Source organism: Crassostrea angulata, chromosome 5 (genome assembly GCF_025612915.1).
Source record: "Crassostrea angulata isolate pt1a10 chromosome 5, ASM2561291v2, whole genome shotgun sequence".
NCBI lineage: Eukaryota > Metazoa > Mollusca > Bivalvia > Ostreida > Ostreidae > Magallana > Magallana angulata.
The window spans coordinates 39125678-39148968 of record NC_069115.1 but is presented as its reverse complement, the minus strand read 5'-3'; the positions used below and the strand labels follow the sequence as shown (position 1 = coordinate 39148968).

The 23291-nt window shown below is 34.0% G+C and overlaps 3 protein-coding genes across 4 annotated transcripts; 2 read left to right on the top strand and 1 right to left on the bottom strand.

Annotated features, from left to right (window-relative positions):
• Positions 1–1264: 1264 nt before the first annotated feature.
• On the top strand, positions 1265–11114 carry LOC128183531 (uncharacterized). The gene is made up of 3 exons (XM_052852573.1): positions 1265–1989; positions 9693–10017; positions 10135–11114. The coding sequence occupies exons 1-3, from the start codon at positions 1636–1638 to the stop codon at positions 10920–10922; spliced, it is 1467 nt and encodes a 488-aa protein (XP_052708533.1). The 5' UTR covers positions 1265–1635; the 3' UTR covers positions 10923–11114.
• LOC128183532 (integrase/recombinase xerD homolog) lies at positions 4039–9509 on the bottom strand. Of its 2 annotated transcripts, XM_052852575.1 has the most exons (3): positions 9026–9509; positions 7188–7573; positions 4039–5027 (listed from the first exon to the last, which is right to left on the bottom strand). In XM_052852575.1, the coding sequence occupies exons 2-3, from the start codon at positions 7564–7566 to the stop codon at positions 4057–4059; spliced, it is 1350 nt and encodes a 449-aa protein (XP_052708535.1). In that variant the 5' UTR covers positions 7567–7573; positions 9026–9509; the 3' UTR covers positions 4039–4056. The 2 variants fall into 2 exon arrangements, with proteins under 2 accessions (XP_052708535.1, XP_052708534.1); XM_052852574.1 differs by lacking the exon at positions 9026–9509 and having other exon boundaries at positions 7188–8408.
• Positions 11115–12892: 1778 nt separating the features above from the next.
• LOC128183533 (fibronectin type III domain-containing protein 1-like) lies at positions 12893–18032 on the top strand. The gene is made up of 4 exons (XM_052852576.1): positions 12893–13096; positions 15725–15844; positions 16081–16231; positions 17852–18032. The coding sequence occupies exons 1-4, from the start codon at positions 12922–12924 to the stop codon at positions 18030–18032; spliced, it is 627 nt and encodes a 208-aa protein (XP_052708536.1). The 5' UTR covers positions 12893–12921.
• The last annotated feature ends 5259 nt before the right edge of the window (positions 18033–23291 follow it).

Here is a 23291-nt window from a genome sequence, read left to right as displayed (position 1 = left end):
ATGAGCATGATTATGCACAGAAATAAGATGAAGTAGACAATGATATTCTCCTGAAGGATGATGACAGTAATATAAGTGATAAAGAGATAGAATGGTTCACAGGCAGACGTGTGATAGAACTAGGATATGTTGTGAACAAACTAATTGAGGGCTGTAAATTTTGTGGACATCCATTGAAGTTATCTGATATTTGTGGTAAAGTGAGATATGGACTTATTTCATTACTGCGAATAAAATGTAAAGAGTGCAATAAAGTTACTTCTGTCCCAAGTGGAAAGAGACACTCGCGCTTGGATGACCATGCAAGCAGAGCATTTGATGTAAACACAAAGCTTGCTTTAGGTGTGTATGAAAACTCTATAATAAGTATAATTTGTATCATGTGATAAAAATAAAAAAAAAATGAAAAATAAAAGAAAGTATATAATTTACGGTCATATAACTTCTAGTATATGTTTTTGTAGGAATGCTACATGCAGGCATAGGGGAGAAAAAGGTGTCCATGCTCTTGAGTGTATTGAATATTCCACCTATCTCTCACACAACTTTAAAATGTACAGAAAGAGAAGCTGGTAAAGCAGAAGATGTTGCTAGACACATCTGTGATTCTGTGGTTACTACAGAGAGAGAATCTTCTAGGTATACAAGATAAATTATACTATGAATGCATAAAATTTTACCGAAGCAATGTGTTAAAAAATTACTACAAACGGGGCCTAATTGTACGATTATTTATAATACCTGTAATCCAAGACATGTATTCTTCAAATGAACTTGCAGGTAATAATTCAACATTGATACTTCTGTATATACATGTACCGAGTACTGTATGAATACATAAATTGCCATATTGAAAAGTATTATGCACAAGCAACAAAAATAAGTTATCATTGAAAATGCATTATTCGCATTACATGCAATTATAGGCAGGCAACTGCTGAACTAATATCTGATAATAAGATCATGAGATGTAAATTTATTTTTAGCAATAATGATGAGTTGATGGTGTCATTTGACGGTGGATGGCAGAAGAGGGGATCAGGGCGCTCTTATTCAAGTTTATCTGGTAGGTCCTATTGAATGATATGACATAATATATTCACATACTATGAAGTCAGACTTTATGCAAAAAAATCACCTGTGTGATGAAGGAAAACATAAGTGAAATTCATATCTCTGTTCACATTTTGTCGCACATGCAACAATGATAGGTAAAGAAACTGGCAGAATTGTACATTTTGCAACACGTATGGATACTGCAGAACATGCGATAGTGCAAAAAAAAACGAGGAAGACTCCATCAACTCATGACTGTCGTAGAAACTGGACGGGAAGTTCAAAAGCTATGGAACCAGACATGTGCATAGGAATGCTGAAAGATCTGGGAGAAAAGGATGTGCAAGTGGGGACTATCATCATGGACAATGATACTACAACAATAGCAAGGGCTCGTACTGAGGTAAACCCAGCTTTGAAGAAACAATGTGATAAAAATCACACACTGAAACAGTTTACAAACAAGTTGTATGACCTGAAAAGTGTAAAAACTATAAAGAACTAAATCCTAAGACTATAAGTCACATTTCAAAGTGCTTCAGATACTGTGTCAGCCAAAATCAACATGACTTGGATGGTATGAGGAAAAACTTGGAGGCTATAGGCAGACATGTCTTTGGTAATCACAGCTTGTGTGGATCTTGGTGTGGGTATTTATCATCACCGATGACTTACAAACCCCTTCAGTTGCCATATCACCGCTATCTTTCCGATGAACGACTGAAAGTTGATTTGACATCGATAGTTGACTTCTACATTTCACAGGCCGATAGATTGGTGGATTTAGGAAGTACCCAGCCCAATGAAAGTGTAAACAATACTGTGGCAAGCAAAACTCCAAAATCAACATTCTATTCCGGATCAGAGAGCAATGACTTTAGAGTAGCTGCAGCAGTTGCACAAAAAAATTTGGGTCATCAATATGTATTACAGGTAAAATGGAAAATAATATTTATTCTTGAAGTAATATTACCATTTATGTTCCTTTGTTATTAAGAGACAAGACGACTGCACTAGATTTTTTGATGAAAATAGAAACACATAACATAGTTGAAGATGAAAATAGGCCATTTATAGGCCATTTATTCAAATAAATGACGAATATCTAAAAAACAGTAAATATTGAGGGGGTCAGACGGGACTAGAAAAACACCGCTGATACATTTTCAAAATATTTGGCAACATATAATATAGCATCTGACCCCCTACATAAAAAACATAGAAAAGTATGGCCCTGATAGGCCAATCATCAAAAAAGGGTGGGATATACAAAATATAAAAAACGCAAACATAATTAAAGTTAAATTAAAACATAAGGTGGAAGAAAGGGGTGGATGGAGGGTTTTTGTCGAAAATAATTCTAAGCCTATTTGAGCGTGGCTTCTCCTCTAATTTACAAACAAACAACAAAGTCACGTGATATGAGAAGCCACGCTGATTGGTCGAATCCTAACAAATTCTCAGAATCGATTTAAAAATAGAACATTGACCCAGAGACAAACAAATACGCGACCTATGGGGCTGCTCTGATTGGTTAAAATTTTTGCATAACACAGGACAGTTAAATTTAGCAAATAAGACCAAGACTTAGCACCTGCTATTACGTAACACTTGTCGTCCAAACATATCCAATGAACAAACAAAAACAATAAACCTATAATAAGATTTACATGTAGATAAAAAGACATACATAAATAAATTCACACGTCACATAAAGGGTATTATCATTTGGAAATAATAATAACTATTTTATGTTCCTTTGTTATTAAGAGACAAGACGACTGCACTAGATTTTTTGATGAAAATAGAAACACATAACATAGTTGAAGATGAAAATAGGCCATTTATTCAAATAAATGACGAATATCTAAAAAACAGTAAATATTGAGGGGGTCAGACGGGACTAGAAAAACACCGCTGATACATTTTCAAAATATTTGGCAACATATAATATAGCATCTGACCCCCTACATAAAAAACATAGAAAAGTATGGCCCTGATAGGCCAATCATCAAAAAAGGGTGGGATATACAAAATATAAAAAACGCCACAATCCAATTGCAAATTGGATCCCCCCACCCAAAGGAGTTTTGGCTAATAATAACGTTAAGAAATAAAAGTTGTTTGTTAAAACGAAATAAAGTAGGAACATATATACAAAATTTACAGACCCAGGAGTAGGGTTATACAAAACAAAATATTAGACATATAGGGTATATCTTGTAATTAAAAGTAGTAAGAAAGTACATATAACTTGAAAGCAGAATATTTCTGTACCAACAAGTAGTCTTTGTTCTTTGGTTTACAATAATTTATACTACTACAGGGAAGTTCATGTAACATAAGACATAAACATATTCAAAGGATTAGCAACATCAAAAGTATATTTCATCAGGACACACAGTTCTAATAAATGGCACAGTATCATGTTGACAGAAAAACGATACAAAGCATGTAAAATACATTGTCATGTCAGTTCAATCTCACATTTTGCAGTTTTTGCTAAACGTGATGGCTAGCAAAGCCACATCGCTAACAATGTCCAATTATATACCGTACATAGTATAAACATTTATCATCACGACACAGTGTTCTGATGAATTGACACTGTATCATGGTGACAGAAAAATTATAAAAAGCATGTGAATTACATTGTCAAGACTAAAAGCAATATCATATTGTACAGTACATAAACGTGGCGGCCAGCAAAGCAACATCAGTAACAAAATGATGGGGGAAAATGTGTCAGCAGAAAACTTCTGTACTGACTTGATGATGATAATGAACCTAACAGGGACAGCAGAAAACTTCTGTACTGACTTGATGATGATAATGAACCTAACAGGGACAGCAGAAAACTTCTGTAATAAAGAACCTACAAGGGACAGCAGAAAACTTCTGTACTGACTTGATAATAATAATAATGAACCTACAAGGGACAGCAGAAAACTTCCGTACTGTAGATTTAAAATACACTGAAATTGAGGTTTAATAAAATGATCAGAGTTTAAATGACTGTATCCGAATGTAGTGTTTAAAAGCATCAGAATTCCACCGACCTAATTTTTGAATGACTTGGTCTGAGAAACCTAGAGAAGCTGCATGTGTTGCTGCCCCAATTCTGAAACTATGGCCCTTAAAATGTTCCGTGCTAAGACCAATAAATTGAATGGCGGATCTAAGATGGGAGGTAATCATAGAGTATGTGATTGGTAGGCCATCCAAAGTTTGAAATAACGGGCCTGATGTGTGTTGAAACAATTGCAGGTAATTGTGTAGTGCTTTTACTGGGCAATAAGCAGAATCTGGACCTGCTTGGATTGAAATAATAAGTGGGGATTTATGTTTATTTGTTTTGTAGTCCCTCATAATGATTTGTACTTCACTTAATGAACTTTGATTGAATGTGACATCTGACCTCTGCAATACTTGATGCTTGGATTTTAGAGATTTAACTGTAATTTCTCCTAATCTGAGGAATGCATGGAAAGCTAAGAGAAAAACTGCACGGAGCAGAAGCCTGGTGGGGTACTGTGAAACAGTGTGTTCTAAAGCGGAAAGTAATTTTTGAAGGATGGGGGCAGTTATGGGCAATCTGGTATCCTTTCTCTGGCCAATGGCCTGACAACCTTTTAAAATTTTTTTTGTCACAAAGGCTTGTGTTGGGTCAGGTAAATTGAAAATTTTGTGTACATAACTGATGGCTGATATATGTGAGAAAATGGTGCTGGGAGAATAGTTATCAATAAATAATTGGCCAATAAAGTTACATACATCAACTACTGAAATTGGAAGTGAAAGTTGAGGTTTCCAACCCAATAAAAGATTCCAACTTCTGCGATATGCCATTGCAGAAGAGGTGGACAAAGCAGATGCTAAGAGCTTTTTGCTAATTGGTGTCAAATGACTAAAAGTCTGTGCGGTACTTTGGTCTGTGTGAGGTTGAGGTGTGGAGCTACCTGGAAAGCTTCCTGAAATTTAAAACGTGACAAGTGATCTGCCAATGTATTAGATTTTCCTGCGATATGTTTTGCCCTAAACAGAATGTTGTGTGAGAGTGCTTGAAGTACTAACCGACGAATAAGTTTCATGAGAGCTTTATCTTTACAAGTTTGTTTATTTATGGCATGTACAATGGCCATATTGTCTGTCATAAATAGAATTTTCTTATTTTCCAAAACTGTGCCCCAAAGTTCCAAAGCTACAACAATAGGAAACAACTCTTTGATTGCTATCTGACATTTTGCTAAATTTGGTACTTTTTCCCAACTTAACGCGAACCATTGTGAACCTAAAACTGCTGCAAAGCCTAGAGAACCTGATGCATCAGTGAACAACAGTTCCTTGTCCGAGGATGACCAAATCTCTGGTAAAAGAACAGATTTCCCATTGTAGTTCTCCAGAAAATGAGACCACATATCTAAATCTGCCCTTGCCTCACAATTCAGGTGAATGTGATGCTGAGGCTGTGAAATGCCACAGGTCAAGTCTATGAGGCGGCGTAAAAAGGTTCGACCAGGAACAACTACTAAACATGCAAAGTTTAAAAGGCCTATCAAAGATTGCAGTTCTTTTAAGGTCATCGTTCGTTTTCGTTTAGCCAATCGCAAACACTCGCGCATTTTAATTAGCTTAAGATCAGGCAAACGGCAGATTAAAGCCACAGAATCAATTTCAATTCCATAAATGGTCAAAACCGTAGTAGGTGAAACTGTTTTTTCCGCTTTTATAGGTATGCCTGATTTCTCACAGATCAATAAAAATGTATCTAAATCAGACTGACATTTCAAAGAATCTTTTGGCCCAATAAAAAAGAAATCATCCAGCATGTGAGACATTCCTGCTGTTGCAAACTTTTCACACATAGCCCACTGTAAACCACAACTCAGAAATTCAAAAATCTGACATGAACTACTAGCCCCCATAGGAAGACATTTATCATAGTAAAAACTATTTTCCCAAGAAAAACCCAAGAGTTTGTAGTCATCAGGATGTATTGGAATGATACGAAAGGCATCTTGAATGTCTGTTTTTGCCATTAATGCACCTTGACCAAACTTTCTAAGAAGAGCAGTTATATCATCTATTGAATCATATGTGACTTTAGAATTCTCTTCTGGTATCATTGAGTTTACTGAATTACTCTTTGGAAAAGACAAATCATGAATGACACGGAATTTTCCCGGTTCTGATTTTGGAACAACACCTAATGGCGAGGAAACAAATTGAGTAAATGGAGGGGAGGGAAAGGGGCCAGCTATTCTGCCTAATTCTCTACCTTGAGCTATAAAATCTTGTATGACTGAAGGATGTTCAACTGCGCTTTTATGATTACGGGAAACTTTTGAACTTGGGAGATCTGTACATCCTAAATGAAAACCATATGAAAAACCTTCTTGTAACACCCTAAGTTTCTCTTCATCATAACCTTGAAGAACTTCAAGCAAATTTTTTACCTTGATTGGTGTTGGGAGGTTTTGCTTGAGTACTGAAATTGAGCTGCTTAGATGATTCAAAGCATTTTGATTTTGGGTGGTTTCCCCTACATTGCATGCAAGCATGTCGAAAGGAACAGGGATTTCTAGTGCAGCGTTCTCCCCTGTTGTATTGAAAACAGAATCTACTCCGAAAGGGCTGACTTGAATTTTGTGTAAATTTAGGGGAGAATGTTCTAGTATTTGTTGCAGCTTTTAAACGCAATTCTTGGATTGTGTTCTGCCAGGGAACATTTAGGGACTCTTTAAGTTTTCGAAACTGTTCGTCATATGACCTAAAAGCATTATCACCATGAAGCTGGTGAATTTCTCTAATTGTGTGCCCATATTTAAGTAAATGGGGGGCCTCTGTTGGGTATTTCTCAATGTAAACGGCTGCGAATATGAAAAAAGCATCAGTCCATTGAGTAATGGAAATTGGGGTTTTAAACTTAGGACCCTGATGTAGGTTAATGACACCCGAAGAAATTGAAACACTTAATGGTTCTTCTCTAGTACTCAAAAGAGTGCGGAAATCAACAAATTCATTATTCCATACTTTTGATTTGATTTTGATTGACACAGATGAAGATAAAGGAATACCATCAGAAATGATGGCAGCCGGATTTGACAATTCAATTGGCCTTGCTGGCTCACCTGTGAATACACTGTCAAGAAGGGCGTTTAATCCTGCAGCAGACACATTGGCCGTCTGATCCTCTGGTTGGACAGATGAAGGGCCTAAGATGGCTGAAGTTTGATTACCGGTATTGGCCGTAGCGGTTGACTCTCCATTCGCAGTGTTCATTGGTCGACCAGTCGATGGGACTTCCTGCTGCACTGAGTTTTCTACCTCATTCACTGGGGTGGAGTGTTTAATAATAGCCAGGGCCAACTTATCATAGTCAATAGCTGAAGGTTGGGGTTGTACGGCTGTTACAGTCTGTATGTCTGTGCTTTCTCTGGTAGGATTGGCCAACCTCCGTCTTTTGTTTGCTGGGGGGCCAAGGGACTTCTGTCCTCTCTTTGGTGGCATGATTAATCTGAATATAGAGTCGAAAATTAAAATATTTGATATATATTTAAATTTACAGACCAAGAGAAATTCTTTGAAACATATTGAGACGTTCCACAGACAGTTCAGGACATATCTGAATTGGGCTGTATGTCAATCAATATGCAGTACACAAATTAAGTATCCCAGATATAATTGATTGTAAATTTAATGCAAGTCAATATAAACAATCTGCGCTGAGATCAAAGTGTGGTTTTGTGATAACCAGAGGAGAAACACTCTGCTAAGTATTGTACATAAGGTGCAGGGTTCTTAGTATATTTGTTTCATTGCAAATACCCCATACTTAAGTTGCATGAAAACTTAGACTCTGATGCTGTACAAAATAACAATTTACAAAGATATGCAAAGCCATGTAATATGTGAACACTGGAGATGCGTTTGGTCCCGCAAAAAACAATTGTAATAATGCGTATGGTCCCGCACAAACAAAAATTACACCATGATGCGTATGGTCCCGCAACATGTAAACATAGTTATGTAATTGTTGCATATGGTCCTGCAACATTATATACACTGCGTATGGTCCCGCAACATGATGCCAATGCATAAGATCAATTGTAATGAGTAAAGTCCCTCAATACAAAGAAAATTGTTACCCAATGGCTACTATATAGCTTTCATTCCAACAGTAAACATGAACTTGTTATTAAAGAGGTATTTCATAATATAACATTACCCTGATTTAATGCAATGAAAGAAAAGTTTAGAATATAAACATATTACATAAGACAATACTGGCCTATAAGTGCCTGTGTTGTAGTATGGCAGAACGAACACTCCGCCAAAAACGGTGCATGGGAGAGGAGGTCACAACAAGGAGCGTTGAAGTTGAGCAGCGAAGGTGCACCCCGTCACGGCACAAAAATGACAAATCTTGCCAGAATCCACGATGCTGCCAGAAGTAAACCCCATCTAGTGATGACGTCTGGGTTTTTAACTTGACATTGATGGCCACAATCCTGTTGTTAAAATCCGACGATGAAGCCCAAGGTTGACGCCGCAGTAATTGTCCGATGATCACTGTCCTTATCCCAATACCAGAACGAATGAACGACGCAAGAGCAACAATGTCACGTACGATAGTGTCCACATTAAATGACAAAACGTCGTTCTCGCCAATTTGTAAAAAACAAATATCCGGTGTCACCTCAAAAGTCAATAAATCCCTAGAATGTGCCAAACTTGCTATCCTCAAACCACCACGGGCCCTGATAATCACATCGTACTGTTCACGATATAAACGTAAGTTCATCAGGTCAGGATGGGAAGTCAAATATCGTCCCAAACGAGAAATAAAAGAATGTCCAAGTAAACAAATCCCGAGGCGATTCGGAGCGGGATCGGCCATGTTGTGACGAGTCACTCTCCCACGGTTTTAACTGAACCGATATGAATCAAAACACAAAGTATAACTCACTGATAAAGGGGAAGAAATCCTTCCTAAAACTGTCTTTAGAAATGAGTCCTACTTGTAGGCGGTTACATTATCGGTATGTCAACTTTTTGTCGAAAATAATTCTAAGCCTATTTGAGCGTGGCTTCTCCTCTAATTTACAAACAAACAACAAAGTCACGTGATATGAGAAGCCACGCTGATTGGTCGAATCCTAACAAATTCTCAGAATCGATTTAAAAATAGAACATTGACCCAGAGACAAACAAATACGCGACCTATGGGGCTGCTCTGATTGGTTAAAATTTTTGCATAACACAGGACAGTTAAATTTAGCAAATAAGACCAAGACTTAGCACCTGCTATTACGTAACACTTGTCGTCCAAACATATCCAATGAACAAACAAAAACAATAAACCTATAATAAGATTTACATGTAGATAAAAAGACATACATAAATAAATTCACACGTCACATAAAGGGTATTATCATTTGGAAATAATAATAACTATTTCCCTAGAAATTTACTGAAACTATGAAAAAATTCTTTCAACTACATGTGCTACATGAAATTGGGATGATAAATTGTGAAATACTACAGGTACATTTAGCAATGTTACTTGAAATTATAGTTTGAGATTTAGGTAAATAGGATTATTAGAAATAAAATTGTAAAATGTTTCATTTTAGGTAAATGAAAAATTGTTTCTTTCACCTGGGAAAGTTACCAGCAGAATTGCTATGAAAACAGACTTGAAAAGAAAGAAAGACAACGACACAGAGGATACAGCGGAGTACAAGAAAAGAAGAGCATTGAAGAAAGTCGATAGCAAGAACAATCAAGAATCATCGGCAGTGAAAGAGGGGATCACGTATGAAACTGATGTTGACATCAACAACAACACTGAAGACAGCATCATAGAAATACCCCCTCCTCTTACCAAACCCCTTCTAACACCCATTGCAGCTGGGCAGTATACATTTGTATACCCTGACTTGGAAACAACAGGTCTTGGTAAATATCATCATTCAATCATCCATTCCATGTAAAAATTGTGTCTGAAACATGATGTAAATTGCTGATGAAAATGATACTGAATTATAATTTTTATTCCATGTTTTTTCTTTTCAGATAAAGATTGTGAAGTAACGCAGATAGGAGCTTGTACTGGTGATAAATCATTTGCCAAGTATGTCACTCCAACAAAACCCATCTCTGCTTCTGCTACAGCTGTGACTGGACTAGCCATCAGAGAGAATATCATGTACAAGAATGGACACCAAGTTCTCAATAAGACAAGTCACGAAGCTTTACAATCATTTATTGAATGGATGAAGCAATTTACCAACATTATTCTTGTTGCCCACAATGCCATGTTTGATTCAAGAGTTATTGTGCGGATATTTGAATCAGTGGGATTGTGTGCCAGTGACTTCTTCGTTGGATTTACTGACACTCTGCCATTATGTAGAGAATTCATCCCAAATAGAAAATCATATAAACTTATAGATTTGGCTAAAGACATATGTAGTAGGCATTATGATGCTGACGATGCTTTGTCTGATGCTCAGACCCTACAAGAACTTATGCTTTGTGTAAAAGTCTCTTCAGATATGATGCTCAAGCATAGTTTCTCAACCCAGTTTGTTATTGAAAACATCTCTTTTGCAGACCTGACTAGCCGAAATTTATGTTCTTTACAACATCTTGTAGATAGCAATGTCTTGTCAAAATTTACTGCAAACAAAATTGCATCATCTGGCCTTCATTTCCAGCACCTTTTTCTTGCCTATCAGAGAGATGCAGTAAATGGAATAAAAATTGTATTGTCTGACAGATATACAACAGGTAAAGTGCGTGTTACTTCAAATTCTAGGATTATTTCTTCTCTTCAACAGCATTTTATGAATCTGAAATAGATTTGTGAACATCCAATTGTTTGCTGGGATATTGTATTGTAAATCAGTCACATTTTCTTGTGTTATGAACATTTATCGCTGTTTGAATTCAAAAATATTTGATTCCTTGAAGATATTGAACAGGGAATGTGAATAAACATTATTATTTACAACAACCTATTATGTCTTTTTCACAAAGAGAGGTAACTCAAGGACAGGTTGAAACTGATGATCAATAATAGTTATTTTTCATATTTTCAACAGCCTTATAATACTAGTATACCAAATAAAATTATTATTATTTTTAAAATGAAAATTTTTTTAAATATATATATATTTAGTTGCCAAATTTTATTTTATATCAACACTTCAAGTATATTTTCAATAAGATTATATGGGAAATTGCATACTCTAGTATCTTGCACAGCTTGTATAGCTTTGTTCATGATACTGCGTGGAACGGATGTACAGGCGGCCGGAAGTACGTCATGAAGACTAAATATACTTCCGCTCCTATTGTCGGAGTAGAACTTTGTAGTCCAATAAGGTAAAGCGTGGACCCTTCTTTGAACTATCAAATATTAATACCTTAATTATGTTTTGCTTGTTTACGTTGTTTTACAACCCTTAAATTAGTGTGACATGTACTTATTTTTGATGTGAAAAAACCCCCTTTCAAATCCCTCACTTGATATGTTCATTCAAACCTTAGCTTAGGCATAGACCAATAACAGCGGCGAACATTGTGTCTTGTGCTATTTCTAATGACTGTTTTAAAGGGCATGTTCAATATTTGAGATAAATTATCATATTATTTTTTCCCCATTTTAATGTTTATAACGCTTAACTAAGGTTTTTCTAATGTTTAATCAATTCTGACACCCATATTTTTGGTTAATCATTGGATATTTCTTAAAACATTTTGAACAGCACAACTGAAAAACTAGATTTGAAACATTTCAGCTCAAATCGTGAACATGCCTCCTTAAGCTATGAACAACCATAAGATTAGGTTTTATATTAATATTGGTACAAGGATATTTTACCCTTTGTGTGATGATTAATCCACGATTGATAGAACGTGCTGAGCAACAATATTAGACCTTCATTTTTTCATTTGCTTGGTACTTACATTCAATCAAGTAAACAACTTTGAAATCGAAACACGTATGGTTCTGATATCAAGACCTGTCAATAGCTCTAAACTTAAGCTAGTATTTTACACCCAATATCAGTTAAAACTTTCAAACCTCCAGTTCGTTTGGTATTCACGTTTAGATCATTCCCATGTACATAGTTTTGGTGCTCACAGAAATATAAGTTACTAGTATATCTTTAATGACTTATTTTGGTACTTTTGGTAAACCCACTGTCAGAGCACACAATATTATTCTCATTATAAAAGATATTATTGTATTCATCAGTATTCATCAGTATTCTACAAAAGGAAAAAAAATCTCAAAAGTTTCGAAGATGGTTTAAACCTTTAACCTTAAATTTGCTTGATTTTATCGTTGGCTTTCGACTTTCTATACTTGAGCCTGGTGCTTATAACAATCTCGATAAACTCCTATAAACCCTTTGTTTGGACAATGATGATCCCACTAATATCGATAAAAACCTCCAAACCATAGTTTGGTGTTCATACCAATATTGTCAAGATTTCAGAACCTTAGTTTTAACTTCACACGAATATCAAAAACATTTTTGGCTTGGTACGTTTGAGGCTCGGTTTGGTGCTCATACAAATGTCAGTAAAACTTTAGAACCTTAGTTTGGTGTTCGCACCAATATTGGTAAAAACTATTTATAATTTTCCGTGTTATTCATGCCTTGTTCTAATGCCGCTTTAAAGCCATGTTTTCAAATTGAATTTAGCTGATTAAGAAATACTCATATTCCAGTCACATATGAGAAAATCTGTACCATTTAATTAAATTAAATTTTACAAGATATTTTTTTTTCAAAATTAAAAAAAAATGTTTATAACTTTTAAAAGTAAATATCGAAATATCACATAATGACCTCTTCAAAATATGACAGGTACCAGCTATTCCTGGGAATGGATTTAACGGATACGTTTCTGAACATTGGTGATGGGTCGGGCGAGGGGGCTGACCACTGTGAATTGGTTGGGGGGCTGGAGGTGAATGCAGTTCTCCCTGGGACATACATGAGCGCACCTGCATTAACAGGTAAGTGTAAATGCTTTACCTTGAATCAATAGAGGGAGAGAGGACTATATTAAAACAATTCTTCACTGGTGACTGTCAGAATCCGATGATCCACATGCTATAGCAGCTATACATGTAACAGGAAACTGTATCTATATAATAGAGCAGTACTGTGAATATTTGCCTGAAGGTTTACGTAGAAAACTTAACGGAGTTTCAGCAACTACTGCAAATTACTTATTTTAAGCGAGTACTTTTGAAATTCTGCGAATTTACCATTTCGCACCAAATTGCGAGAAAATAAAATTGCGAACGCTGAATCTTTATCATAGTTTCAGTTTGATTTACATCTGTTTAAAAAAGTGCGATTTTAAAATCCACGAGATGTGCTTCTTGCGATTTTACGCGGATATCAATTCTTTGCGATTGAGTAAGAATCTACAGTATAATATGATCAAAAGTCTTTCAAAGGCTTGCAATTTGAACAGGCCTACATGTATCTCGACTGCAACTGTCGGGTTGGGATTGTATATTAATTTAAGTTTTTATCGTTTATATTATTTATAATAATATATATTTTTAAAAATGTATAACCCAGTATATCGCCTTGAAAAAGCTTCGAAAAAGCGATGCTGATGATCGAGGACCAGCGTACTTAAGCTAATTTTTATTTTTTTCGTCTCTATGTAAATAACGTGAATGAATAGCCAGAGAATAACATAAAGCTTGACCAAAGAGTGCGAACACTCAAGGGTTTATTTCTTGCGATTTTGGTGAGGATTTATGAATGATATCTAAATGATACAACGGTTTCATTTTCATTGATTTTTCATTTAAAGAGACTCTGAATGGTCAACAAATTATTCATCATATCTTTCTGAAAATTTTTATTACTGTGGTTTCATTAATATTCAAGGGTATCAATTTTTGTGGATAAAGTGATTATCACAGTTTCAAGGATATGTAAATTCGTGGACAATGACCCAATCAATACAAAATGTTAATAGAAGTTGCGTTTCAATGAACATTTAATTTCGTGGATCAACTCAAAAACGAAATCCACAAAAATTGATATTCAACGAATATTGATGAAACCACAGTATGATATTTTTGATCATAAACTATTAATATTTAGTAAAGATAATTTCAATTAATACATGTATTTCAACCTTGAATGTTGAAATTTTCCCTATATCTTTATATCTTTTTCTTAGGGAGATTAATAATAAAATCTAAAAATGGTAAGGCCAGCATTTTTTTATTTTTAGGTTTACAAACCCGCCGCTCGGTTTTCTGAGTTTTTAGAAAAAAAATAAAATTACAAAAAAGATCTTTTTTGTCTCCCCGACAGCAATTTTTTTCTAGTAGGAAAAGTGTATCGTCATTGTTATCACAGAGGTATAAAATCTGCTCTTTTTGTGTCATGATAGCCTAAAAATTTCTTACGCATCTTTTTCTCGTGCTACATTCTTCAGAGAAGCTTCTACAAACACTCTGCTGTAAGTTTCATACTTTGAAGTTTTACCGACAGTGTTGACCAGTGGCTAGACGAGATAGTCACACCTCACTGAACCTGGCTTCGATAGTTACCTGTGCAGCTGTTTTCAAGTACATCACTGTAAAATGATTCCCTTTCTTTTTGTGTTGAATTGGCATATGTATTCATTGGCTTTTTAAAAAAATAATTTTACAGAGAGAGAGAGAGAGAGAGAGAGAGAGAGAGAGAGAGAGAGAGAGAGAGAGAGATGTATTAGAGATATTCTGCAGTAACTATTCTCATGAACACATTTTAAAGTGACCTGCCTAGTGAATTAAAAAAAAAATCATATTATTGTTTGTGTATTTTCCGTTATTTTCAATTAAAATTTACCATTACATAATTAATTGCATAGTTGTACTTTGTACATGGAAATTCAACAGGATAAAATACATGCACAAATATAGTTGCAGTGATTTTATAGAGTCTGTTCACATTCACAATGTTATGTTTGAGTTTTCTCACATGTAAACACCCAAACCAATTTTGTAGAAAAAAAATGTCAGAGATCAATGAAGTTGAATATTTTTTAACTGCAGAAAACATGAAAGTAATAAATATTTTGTATATTAATAATTAAATACTAATATCATACACGAGAAAACATTACTTTATGTACATAACATTTAGGTTGTTTTTTTTAAAATGAAATGTTGACATGTCCGACAATAGTTTGACTGGTAACTTTGAATCTTGAGCTAGTAACTTTGTGGCCAAATTTTGTAATTGCACACCCCTGACATTGCTATATGTACATGTAATATCAAAGCTGTATGTCTGATATTCTATTGTACTATTTCAGAGATATGTTACACAGATGACATACTTTTCACATGCTACACTTGATGCAGTTACACACCACTATCATGAAGTTGTCATTCATTATATTAATATTAGAATAAAGATGATGTCATAAAAGGTTTTTTCTCCTACACAACTTTACAATTTTGTGGTTCGTAAACCTAAAAGTAAAAAAATTGTAGGTCAAAAGAGATTTTTTTTTATTTCCTCCTCCTACGGAACTTTATCATTTTGTGGTTCGTAAACTTAAAAATAAAAAAAATGCTGGCCTAAATGAAATAACCAAGATGAATTTCGATTTTTTGCTTTAGGGTATGCAAGACACAATGCGGGCGAGGAATTCAACGTACGAGCTATTGCAGGAGGTTCAGGGTGGTACAGTAACCCGTGGTATGAGTGTGGGGTCAAGATACCCTGGCCCCATGAACCAGGTTAGTAACTAAAAAAATAATAAATTGCTCTTTTTTCATTTTATTTGCATTATTTGTAAAACTCAGATATAACGAATACTCCAAGACTCCTGCAACTTGTTTCATTATAGCTCTTATTCGGTATATCCGTTTAAAGAGTTCCTAATTATAAAATCTTAGAGTGTTTAAATTTAGTAAGAGAGAGATCATGTGAGTTTCTTGATTCGACTTTTAAACATATCTTCTACTTTTTACAGCCTGTATGAGTGCCACACCCCCTTGTTGGTACGCCTACAATGTGTCAGTAGACAACAGCTTCAATGGATGTACCGGTGGGCAGATACTTGTGAAGAGAACTGAATACACATCGGCTCCCTATCTCGCCGTGCAGCTGTGCAGTAGTACAAGGTCATTACAGAAAAAATGATTGGATAAGCAGGAAGTTACAAATATTGTCTGAAAAGTATAAGTTGACCGCAATACATGTATCAAAATAATCACAGAGTTTTATTAATAATATTTAAAACTTGATTTGCTAAATGCCCGTTATTCGGTAAGACAAGTTTTAAAGCAGAAAGAAATATTCATTGTACATAAACATGTATAACTGACATTAACACTTTCAGCTGTCTTTTTTCTGTAGACGTGTCAGTAGACAACAGCTTGAATTTAGCATGATTACGAATCGATTTTGAACCCTAAAACCCAATAACTTTTTAAAAACATGCGTGACACAAAATGGGCGTGTCTTTTAGCATAACCGGAAAACGGTATTGGCTGCTCCGCGTAGTAATACAGTATGATAGCATATGCCACATAAAAACAAGTGGTTATAAAATAATGTTGTTTTAAAGTGAACAAAATAAAAATAATATAAATATAAGCAATAAGGAATCATTCTGAAGTGATAATTTCGGTCGGAGCATGGTCAAATTAATCATAAAGCAATTAAAGCTTTATTGGATTTGATCACGCCTCGACCGAAATTATCTCCTCATGATACTCAAAGAATGATTCCTTATTCCTGAAGAAATCCCCTCAAATACAAGAACCATGATCTAGAGGTCATGGAGTTCAAATCGTGTTATGAGCTTTCGTGCTTACATGTAATATCATATATCGTTGACTCGGTAAATATTTACATGTTTCGGTGTCTTTGTCTGTTGTAACACTACGAATCGATTTTGTATTTATTGTCCAATAAATTCAAGTAAACGTATCGTTTGGACACAAGCGGGATTTTCATAATTAAAAGAAACGAAAATGACATAAATGTGTCGATATTCTGCTATTTATTCGTACAATTGCTAAAAAAGTATATGAATATAATAATAAGAAATGAGGAATCATTCTTTGAATATTATGAGATAATTTCTGTCGAAGCGAGGTCAAATTGATCATTAAGCCCTTCTGGCTTTATTGGATTTAACCACGCACCTACAAAAATTATCATCTCATAATACTCAAAGTATGTATTTTTTCCTTAAAGACCAAACAAGCAAGTAAAATAGCCTGGATCAATATTACAACAAGTAGTTTTAATTTTAAAACCAAATTAAATTTCTTAAGAAGTAAACTGTCTGTTTTCAAGTAAAACAATCGGCAATTTCAGGTCACTAAGTGTATGATGAGAACTAATTTCCACTTCTACAATAATTTGCTTTTTAATTTATCCCCAATGACTTCGCCAAACTCTATAAGAAATATTAATGAAATCAGTTAACATAATTTAAATTTCAGATCTGTTTGGTTGAGGGTGAAGGCTGTTTTAATATGTCAACATGTTTGTTTCGACAGAAAAAAACCAGTCTAAAATGTTTCACCCGATACATTTATTCAGACAGACAGATAGATACTAGCATATTGATAAATTTGATGCAAACCAACCCCTTTATTTACTCTGTTGCGTGTTTAAGTCTAGAGCTGGTCGAGGAATTTCGTTCCTCTACTTGGCAATCGAGTTGGACAACTAATTTGACATAAAATAAAAGTAATGTATCGTGTCTGATACCACTTTGTCTATTTTAGGTACAAGTTATTCCTGGGTTCTAGTTTAGGGGCCTCATTCATGAACATCGGGGACGGTAATGGATCGGGTCAAGACCACTGTGAACTCGTGGGTGGGTCTGAAGCTAGTGCGACCGTAGCAGGAGACTACATGAACTCGCCGTCAGCATCTGGTACGTATATGTACACCTCCGACATGTAGCATAATATTAAGGGGGCTCGATGGTCGTGGGCATTTTTAGACTTTATTTATCTCCTTTATTCCTTTATAAGAAGAGCTTTTATATAGAAATATAGAAAATACCCAAATTTAAAAAATAATATATATATGGATTTTTTTCTACTAAATAATAGTGTACATATAAACAAATGATATCTCAAAGTTTTACGAAGATATGATGGTTTATTTGTTGACCATCTAGCTTTCTTGATAAAAACATTTCTGTTTAAGCGCGACAGTAATATACATGGCAATAATTTCACTAAACATTACCTGTATACTACGAAATGACTTATAATCTGTAGAAAATATGGATGAAAAGGACTCTCTCATAGTAATTTCTTTTTGATTTCTTCAAAACTAACTATTTCATTAGATTGATTAGAATAACTCAATAAACAATATTAATTACCCTGTTTTATTTGTTTCCACTGAAATCCCACGACATAATTATTTCATTGATTAAGGTGACATCGGAAACATGTGGATACAAGTACACAATAATCAAAATACACTTACCGTTGAAAAATTTTACGTTTTTTGAACCAAACATATTTTTCAAATTTTTTTAGAAAGGTGAAATCTTAAAAGCTCCAGCGGGATAACTTTCAGATTCATAGTTAACGCTCTAACCTATTGTTCTACGCTGTTAGGTAACTATTTTGCGAAAATGTCTTTTATAAAAATTATGCTTTGATTTATTGTTTATTTCGATCGGAATTAACTCACAATATGGAGGTGTCCCTTACCTCCCTAATAAAGGTGGCTTGTTGAGCAGTCGTTCTCCAATTCATCTACTCTAACAGTTGTTTTGCCTTTTTTGATTTAAGAAAAAAATATAGACTCATTATACCAGAAGAAAAAACCCAAATAAATTGAAAAAAATTGACCATTTGATTAAATATATAACTCTTGATAAATTACTGTCTTAATATAGCCTTAGTTTTAAGAAATTTTTAATCCGTCTTTTAAGGCATGCATATTTTTTCAGTTAAAATATAGATTTTTATAGCAAAGCTTAACAATACTGCAAGGTTTGCCATAAGTTGTAAAATTGAAAACTTATTTGAAATTATGCAACCCCCCCCAAAAAAAAAAATCCAAAAAAACTTTTCGATGGGGTTTCAACAGGACTTCCACTTTTTTATATTGCAGGTTACTACAGAAACTCATCCGGTGCGGCGTTTAGTTTTGGGCCAATAGGTCATTACAATACGATATTTTATTTCAACAGTTACATAGAGTGTGGCGTGTCCATTCCCGGCACAAATTCTGTGGTTTAGACAATATACTCTTTATATTACATGTAATAGTGTATAAATTATAAAACAACATGGACTGTATCCAGGAGTAGGAAAAGGTGTTGAATATCATTTGCACATGCATTTTTTTCATTTGGAATTACGTGAAATTCCAATGCTTGCATATTTTATGCTGTTTCTGTACATATAAAATCTTGATTTTAATCTTTTTTCTACATGTGTCTGTTTCAATTGAATTACTGTAAAATATAAATACAAAGACACACTATTTCTGTAAATGTTAGATTTATAAATAAACATATCTGCTGTAAAAGATCATCATGTGTTTTCATATTCTTTGTTACAATTCGGTCTAAAGAGTATAATTTACTAGATTACATTGTGTCATACATATGCCTATCTGCATTTGCTAGGAGATAACCCTCATTCTATCGGCGTTTGTTTGGGAACAGGAAGTATTTAAAAACATTATTTTGAAAGATCATATTTAAAGATTACTTTGAAGAGGTTATAGGTGTTCTGTAATAGACTTATTTACGCTGACAAACAAAATGATCAGTCAGTACAACATTTGTTGATACCCAAATTGTAGTTTGGCAATCAATTTGTCAATGAACAGCTGGCACTGATAGCCATAAAAATTGACAACATATATGTTTTTATGAGAAAAAAATCAAAACAAATGTAAATATTTTAAAAGGTTAATTCAGGATCTTATATACATTGCCTAGGTGATTCAAGACTTTATGAAAAAATATATTGCATAAAGGTGTTCAATATTTTTGTTTTATTTTAATTTTCAACAAAGGGTACGTGAAATACCCCATCCCAGGGAAAGATAGTGGACATCAAGGACCAATTAGGTAATAAAACCAATAGATCATTCAGATAGTGTACCATAGCTTAATTGAGTTTTAATGATTCAAAGCAATTGCAAATTCCATTACTGCACCATCATCTGTCGACAGAAATGATATATATTTCGTTATTATACTGGGTTAAAAATAATCACTACTTTGAACATCAAAAATATTTTCGGTTAGTAATAAGTATTGCAGAAATTAATCTTTAATGATAAATTGATGTTTATCAAGAATGCACTTAATGTTTCCTAGAAAAGATACTGATTGAAAATAAGCAGAAATGGGCAATTAAATGCAAGTAAATTTTTCAGATACCATAGTCTTCAACACTTTTTTCTAGGGAACAACCTAACACAACAACCAAAAAAAAAGAAAAAAAGAAAAAAAGCATCAGTGTCAGAAATTTAAATCAGCCTAAAACAGAAAATTTATTAAAAGTATTAAAAATAGTAAAAAAAATAAATGTGCAAAATTGTTTGCCAATAACAGCAATAACATAAATGCTGAACTCAACTCACTTCACCTTATTGATTCACCTTGACGCCAAAAGTGGTACACTCCAAACACTATTGTTTACATTGTCCTTTTGCTGTATTGTTTTAGGTCATCTGAGCTTAAAGCTAAAGTGAGCTTTTCTCATCACTTTTTGTCCAACATCTGCCTGTCCTTCCGTCCTTCCGTCGGTCAACTTCTTAAGTTTGTTAAAATAAAGGGCCACTCCCTCTTTTAAGGGAAGATAATGAAGAATAATTGAACACTTTTTAGCAGTAAAAGAACTTCTTCTCAAAAACCATTGGGCAAGAAAACTTAAACTTTTTATAGGAGCATTTTCAAGCAGTTTAAAATCATTTTTTTAAAATCCTGATTCCCAGGGGTAAGACTTAGCCACTCTTGGGGTCTTAAATAAAACTATTCGGCCACACAAGCTGAAACTTTTGTGAAAGCATCCTCATGCAGTTGTAAACTTAAGTTTCTTCAAAATTATCCCAAGGGTAGAGTAGAATCACAGTTGGGGAGAGGGGGGGGGGGGGTGAATTCTTATTGAATAAAATGTAAGGAAAAGCTTTTTAAAATTTTATCAAAAATTAGTTAGCCAGAAAAGCTGAAACTTTTGTGGGAGCATCATCAGGTATCATCAATTCATAACAAGCTTGTACCATTTATGATCCCCAGGGTAAGCTTGGGCTTAATGGATAGGGAAGGGAGTTGAATATTGACATACATGTAGGAATAAATAGGGGCTTTAAAAGTCTTATTCTCGAAAACAATTGGTCCAAAAAGCTGAAATTTGGTGTGAAAGCATCATCGGGTAGCAAAGATTAAACTTTAATCAAATCATAATTACCGAGATACACGTAGGATGAAGCAAAATAGGGAAATGATTTTTTTAACGTCGGAATAAATAAAGAATTATCTATTCAAAAACCATTTTGCTTGAAAAGCTGTTACTTTTGTGGAAGCATGCTCGGGTTATGTAATTTCATGAAACTCAGAACTTAAACAACAAAACAAGGTTAAATGTTTAACAAAAGAGTATTGAACGAAAAATAATTTGCCGAAGAACGATTTGAGATTAGGTTTTTAATAAAAGCGTTACTTTTATATAAAAAAAAATTCTGCTCAATAAAAAAAACTAAGTGTAACATTAAAAAAAAATAAATGGTTAAGAAATATCAATGAAGTTCAGGAGTTTGTTTAAGTTGGTTATTATACCCTGTTTCTTATATTGTTGAGTACGGCATTTTCATGAAAGCATTAACCTGAAGGATTGAAGTCTCATTATAAATTGCTTAGTCACTAGTATATATAGGTGACTGTAGATAACGTCCACTCTGCTATATATATATATATATATATATATATATATATATATATATATATATATATATATATATATATATATATATATATATATATATATATATATAATTCATTTCATTCCAAGAAATGTTAAAAGTTTTGATATCGATAATAAAATCACCCGCATCGTTTTTGGATTCATTATTTCGTCATCAAATATCACCAATATAAAAAGACAGACAGACCAATTAGGTCCCAGTAGTGAAATCCATTTAATGCACCAATTTTAAATTACTTCCGACAAATCACAGTGATTCGATTAGTCATGAAATATGCATACCAGACAATCAATATGCATTAAAACCATCGTTCAACTCAGACTGACAAATTGGCGAGGGTTCAGCTATATCGTATGAATATTTTAACAATCATTTCAATTATGATAACACTTTTTCAAGTTCACAGATACTAAAAAACACTGTAAGGTCACCCAAGTCACTCCGATGACCTGTTGACATTGGTCTTCGTTCGTTGCCGTGCTCCGTCTGTCGTTTATCGTTCGTTAACCATTTTTACAATTTTAATTTTTTCTTGAAAACTACAAGACTAATAACATTTTGGTTTGAAACATTTCCAGAATAAGAGAAATCTAAATTTTAAAATGCATGACCCACAACACCCGGTAAGGCCATACAGTTCTGTGCTCAAGAAAGACTTGCGACTAGTTTAAAAGTTTGAACATAAAAAGTCTGCTACAAAGGAAAACTAAATGAAATATCGAATAAAACAGAGATACTGATATAATTCAAGAGTTTGTTTTAGTTTGGCTTTTACCATAATTCTTAAAGTGTCATGTAAAGCATTTTCGTTAACGCATACAGTTTAATCTAAACTGCTACAAAAAATCTGCTACAAAAGAAAACTGAATGAAATATCGAATAAAACAGAGATACTGATATAATTCAAGAGTTTGTTTTAGATTGGCTTTTACCATAATTCTTGAAGTGTCATGTACAACATTTTCATTAACGCATACAGTTTAATCTAGAGGCTAAGAGACTCGTTAAAGATCGAGAAGTCGCTAGTCATGGGGACTGTGGTTACATGTAACTACCTCTCTGCTAGATTGATCTATAATTCATTTCATTCCAAGAAATATTGAAAGTTTTGTTGTTGCATAAAAAAACACTCACATATTTTTGGGTCCATTATTTCGTTATAAAATATCAGCAATATAAAAAGACAGACAGACCAAGTCCCAGTAGGGATATCAATTTAATGCATCGAAAAATCACAGTGATTCTATTACTTATGAA